Source organism: Hipposideros armiger, unplaced genomic scaffold, assembly GCF_001890085.2.
Source record: "Hipposideros armiger isolate ML-2016 unplaced genomic scaffold, ASM189008v1 scaffold_1102, whole genome shotgun sequence".
Lineage (NCBI taxonomy): Eukaryota > Metazoa > Chordata > Mammalia > Chiroptera > Hipposideridae > Hipposideros > Hipposideros armiger.
The window spans coordinates 136,516-142,515 of record NW_017732452.1 but is presented as its reverse complement, the minus strand read 5'-3'; the positions used below and the strand labels follow the sequence as shown (position 1 = coordinate 142,515).

At 34.8% G+C, this 6,000-nt stretch overlaps 1 protein-coding gene across 1 annotated transcript in view; it reads right to left on the bottom strand.

Annotated features, from left to right (window-relative positions):
* Positions 1-719: 719 nt before the first annotated feature.
* Positions 720-6,000, bottom strand: part of LOC109376336 (liprin-alpha-2) — a 138,378-nt gene continuing 133,097 nt past the window's right edge. Inside the window, exons 19-21 of the mRNA XM_019632233.1 lie at positions 5,425-5,584; positions 4,142-4,233; positions 720-2,121 (exon numbers count right to left, since the gene is read on the bottom strand). Coding sequence (XP_019487778.1) covers positions 4,175-4,233; positions 5,425-5,584 — 219 coding nt within the window. The 3' untranslated portion in view covers positions 720-2,121; positions 4,142-4,174. The remainder of the gene's footprint in view (positions 2,122-4,141; positions 4,234-5,424; positions 5,585-6,000) is intronic.

Here is a 6,000-nt window from a genome sequence, read left to right as displayed (position 1 = left end):
CATCTTAGCTGTAGAGGGCGCAGCGTCACTGGCCTTCATGTGGGATCTGAACCGGGGCCCTGCTGCTCAGAGCTGGCGTCCCAAGCCAACTCTTAATCAATGTGCCACTCAGCTGGCGCACCTGTTTTGCATTTTAAAAGCAGTTTTATTTATATAAAATTGTATTTATAAAGGCTCTGATCATTAAAAATGTGAAAATTCATAATGTTGATAAGTGGTCCTGAAATGGATTTTAAGTGTATTAAATGGATTTTAAAATTTGGCAGAAACTATCTTATACACTGAAGAGTATTTTATGCTTTTTTTTTTTTTTAAGGCAAATAGCTGGGTCTTTTTTTATCCCTAGATGTTAGAGTCTATTATGAATGATTACTGTTTCTTACTGGGTGATCTCTGGAGGGGATCACATAAACCTGTTTATGTGATTAAGTTCTGTACAAGATTAGATACAAATCTAGTTTGTGTTATTATAATATCACACTTTCTATATTATATTTCATTTCTGTAAGTCCACATCTCCACGTTCAGATGAACTTAAAAAGCTTTCCCATTGTTTCTGCTCAGACGACTATCACTCTCATAAGCAAGTTTAGTACTCCCTCTTGTGGCAGACTCGCTTTTAACGATAGATTGAAAGTTACGAAAAGAACGATTTTCATTATAGTTTAAGTAAATTGTTAAACTTTATGTGACTAGAAAACAAAGCTTAAACAGAGAACTGGAAGTATTCTTTTTTTTTTATTGACAATGGAGAGGGTTTCTGTTACCATTACCTTTTGACTGAATCTGTTAAACAAAAATAGACATCAAAACAAATGTAATGTACGTGCAAACAGCAAATTAAATACAGAAAGGAAATTACTGATGACAGGTCTTGCACTTAAGATCAAACAGCAGAAAATCAGCAGTTAGATAAATGGTATTATTAAATAGGTTTTACTTTGAAATCTCCCATATAAACAAGGAATGAACAACAGTAACACCACCAAATAAAGCCACAGGGAAGAGATTACTCTTCTATACTTTATACACTATATATGTTAATCATTCTGTCTTTCATTTATTTCCTCTGATAATATTGACTTCAGGGAAGTCGAAACAAGGCCATCTCGGCTAAAAGCTTATAACATTAGACATGAGTCTGGCTATTGCCCTGTTACACTGACAAAAGGGAAGGGTTTCAGGGGGCTTGTTTTTCTCCAGTGGAAACGAGCCTCCGACTCTGCTGCAGTGGTTGACGTTCATTGACCAGTGCTGGCTGGCTGTTCGAGATATTTGAATGAGCATGTGTTTCTTAGTAAAGAAGTTTTTTTTTTCTTTAAATTATTGGTCCACAGGTAACAAGAGAAGATAATGTTTTTTTTTCTTTATAAATTTTCTTTTAAAATAATTGCTTTGACGCTTGTAAACAGTTTGGCTTTGTTTTGTATTGAAAAGGAGATCGAGCCATCACAGTGCTATTTTCTAAAGATAGAGGACATCCCTGATTGCCTTTAGAGGTCTATTTTTGGCTCCAGTTCCAGGTTAAATCAATCTTTTTTTTTTACATGATCAGAGGCAGGTTTTCAGCTTTAAGTAAGTATTGACAGACTTTAAGGTGAAACGCGTGGAGGCATGAAACATGCTTCCAGGAAACATATCAATTGGACTGTTCTAATTCAAAAACTGTAAAAATGGTGGAATGGTAAAATACAAACAGGACTTGGAATTGTCAAATGTTTGCACTCAGGACTCCATGAACCATATATTTTATTTTTTTAAAAATCATATTTATATCCATTTACATAAGACTTACACATTTAAAAAGAAATACACAGTAATACATAAATGCCTATTATATTACAATAAAACATGAAAAAACAAGTGGCTCCATTTCAGAAAAGCATCTGTTGTACAGAATTTATGATGTGGATGATGCTTATTATTCAAATGACTTAAGCATTTTCTTTCGATTGTAGTAAACTAATCAAAATTAATATCTGACCCCCCCAATCACATTTTCAGCTTAATAAACCATTACTTGTGGTTATTTCCTTAGAATTCAGTCTTCACAAATGTGTTCACTGCTTGTCTTCTTAGATGGTAGTGCACTTTATGTAGGGTAGACTGAAAAGACGACATCTAGAATATTTAATTGACAGAGTTAGCTTACTCAAAGGTCCCATCCAGACTGAAAAATCCCCCTCTGCAACCCTTGGTGCACCCATGCAGCCTGCCTACCTCTGTCCTAAGAGAAATGAATAGGATATCATCTAGGATGTAACCAATAGCTGTATGTAGTGAACATTTGTTCTCTAATTTTGTGCAGGCGAGCTTAAGAAATAATATTAAATAATATTTGCTCAACTTTTTGGAAAATATGGCAATAATATAATAAAAGATAATCACAAAATGTGAGCAGTCCTTTTGAAAAATTTACAGCTTGCTCATTAATAAGCTGGGTGTAGTTGACCTATTCCATGGAATAGATTTGTATTCTAGTTCATATGTTTTAGAGCTCTTATAAAGATACCTTTGTTTAATTGGGACAAAAACATACTGATAACAAATAACATATTTTAAAGAATCGGTGTCAGTGATGTGGCTTCACTGATTCTTTCCTGTCATGATATGCTTAGGAAAAGTTCATAATTATTATTCCAAGCATAAAATAAATAATATGCTCTAAGTTATTTTAATAACAAATGTGCTGATGTTTCATCAAAAAACAAATTGTTTGTCCTAGATTAACTTACTGTCAATAAATACCTGCATCCCATTTAGTGGTAAAAGCTAGGAAATAGGAACTCCAATGCCATGCACAAAATACAGATTGCAAATCGTTAAAGAGTAATTCTACCCATCAGTCAAGAGCTAAGAAGCAAGCACTACTTAACATATTAAACAGTCATTTGTAAATTAGTGAAGTATTCAGTTCTGGGGTAATTATCATGTTATGTGTGGAAGTTATTACAAACAGTATTTTGGAAAACCTCTTATTTAGCCAAATTATTATATACTTTAGATCATGCCTAATTAGATGCCAAATTGCATGCCGTAATTAAAAATTTAATGTTAGGGTTTTATATTCTGAAATTAAATCTCTTATCTGAAAGCTTTTTGTTTTATCGTAGCAGCCTCAAATAGTGACCTAAATAAGGCAGCATACCAGCTCCTATATTGGGCCCCAAAGACCAGCAGTAAATCGTGTGGAACTTTTAGCTCAAGGCGATGAATAAACAGCACAAGACGAGCTGCTCCTCTGCCCATAACTGCTTCCTCTCCACTTCCCAGGGCACACATTTGTTTCTAATTATTGCTCTGGAAAGTATTTTTCCAAAATATCAATTTATCGTAAATGGTAGAATATTTTGGTAAAGCACAGTTTTAGGTTAAAAAGTGTTTTATGAGCACTTGACATGTATAATCTAGGAAACCACAGTTTTCCTAAGACTTCCAATTAAAAAAAAACGCCATTTGGAGATTTGGAAGTCAATACCATCAACTAGTATTTCTCTAAATATAAATGACTTATTCCTTACGTATCACAGTTTTGTTAGTCCTGTCTGCCATTCTCACAAAGTAATTTCACTTTGTTCCTATGCTATAAGCCCCAGATACTTAAAATTCATTTTTGTTTTCAACACATATAAATCACAGTGATGAAAAATAACGTATTAAAAGTTCAAATTTTTCAGTTACACTTTTGTGTTTAATATGAAATCACCTCCAAATCATTTTCTTCTGTGTGACTCTGTGTACCTACTAGAATCACTATCTGCCCATGTCAGCTTCTTCTCTATAAAATACTCATTAAACGTGTATTATTCTGTAAGTGCCAACCTCTCAGTACAATGCTCTGTGGGTCAGTATAAAATGCTATTCAAGGGTAGAAACAGTGCGGTAGCCAACCACTGATGTGTAATAAGATAGTGACAGGCCTCCAACAGATGGACCTTAAACCACAGCAGACAGACGGGACAGGAAATCCTACATTGAGTTAAAATATAAAGATTCCTTTCCACCCTCTAGCAACTTAAAGGGATTATCTCCCTTCTGTACTGCGAGGCCATCCCAAAGAGTAGTGTGTATATTTACGAGTCTATGTAGGTTCCATTTTTTTTGGTGCTTTGATTTCTGTCCGCCAAGGGGAACTACTCACAGCAAGTCAGTGCTGCATCCTTTGAGTGGCTTGTCAACATGAGTATGTACGAACAGTGGAGTTGTCTAACCTCTGCAGTCTGGATGAAGGAACTGCAAATGGAGAAAAGGGCTTTAGCGGGACTGGGATGACTGAGTACAAAATTTCAGATGAGAGAGATTCCTTTTCCCTGCGTGAAGGGATCCTGAACATATTAGTAGACCTTCTTTCTCTCAGATATAAGCCACTCACATTCCTTTTCTCTAGACCGAGTTACTAGTGAAATTTGATTCTAGTGTGATTCAAATGAGCTTTAGAGTTGTGTATTCCTGCTTAGATGAAATCTGTAACAAGGGCGGCTCTGTGTTTGAAGCAAAGCTTGCTCTTAGATATTTCAGTAGGGTGGATGTTTTCCCCTCTGAGTACTGAAGAGCTTCTACACTCATTTTAATCATGTTAAATTCCTAGTAAATTTTACTAATATGTTCCATCATATTAAGTTAGAAGAAATGTAGATCAAAAATCACAACTGATATCGGAACCAAGTATAAGGGCCATGATAACTGTAACCTTGAAAAGAAATAATGATTCAAGGTGATTATCTTAATAAAGAGAGTGGGGCTATGGTTTTCTTAATGCTCACCGAACAGAAATAACTTTGTGACTACCATTAGTAATTGCCTCTCCTTCAGAATGGCTATTTTCTTTTGTGACGTATATAATACAAGTCTAATGTCCACAGAAGGAAATACTAATTATGAAATTACTGTTGGTTTTGTGTTTGTTTCATTCTCTTCTCATGGTTGTGCTTGTTTATTTAAGGCCTTCTGCCTTGGTCAGAGGTGAGAATATCTGATGAGCCTGAGTGTTTCTAATATGAAATAGAAAACTTACAATATTCTAACATGTGGGGTGACAGTGGAGTTAATTTCCATTTAATAAGGACCCTTGGTCCAAATCCAACCTCTAACTAAACAAGTTAGTTACTTTAGGAATAGAAGAGTAAAGAAACACAAATCATGCAGATGTTTATTATTCTTCCTAGATGTGGACATTAGCCAAAACTGTCCTTTTTCAGCTATCATAAATCATTTTAAGAAATGTGAACAAAGTGCCATGGATTCATGCATTAGCAGTTTACAAAAGAGTCTGGTGTGATGAAAGCAAAGTAAACCTCAAGCAGAGCAAACCAAGTCAAGAAAACAATCAATCCCCGAAAGCTATGCAAGGTTAGAGAATGAAAACTAGCACTTGCTACACAAGCTTTTTCACTTTTTATAAGCAGAAATGCAAAACTACTGTACCATCCGTGGTCATTTTCCTTGACTGCCCAGATGTTGTGGTTAACCTAAATCCGGCGGGTAATGTTTCTGAGGACCCAGGCATCATGCTGATACCATGTACTTCACGGGGAGGAAACTGCCTTCTCCAGGTCGACCCACGCCTGAAATTCTTGTCATCACTCTGCCAGTACAGAGTTAGAAACATGTAACATTGATTGGTTACATTCAGTCTATAAAGTATACATATAGAGTATCATGCTTTATTTTGAGACTTCTATTGATTCAAAAATGAAAATGCAGGGTTTGAAACAATTTTTATTTTTTTTTATAAAAAGGGTTTCATATGATTTCAAATCTAAGGTTTGCCTTCTATAAAAGGAAATATGTTTGAAAACCTAAAATAAAACCCTTGAATAACTACTGAATAACAATTAAAACTATTTCATGAATTTTGCTTTTATCTATACAAGGTATTAATACATGTTATAAGAAATCTGTATTTTATCTAGCCTGGCTCATACAGGATACTATAGCATATATTCTGTGTGAGAAACTAAAATTGTTTGATTTTATCTCATAGAGAATTAACTTGTAACA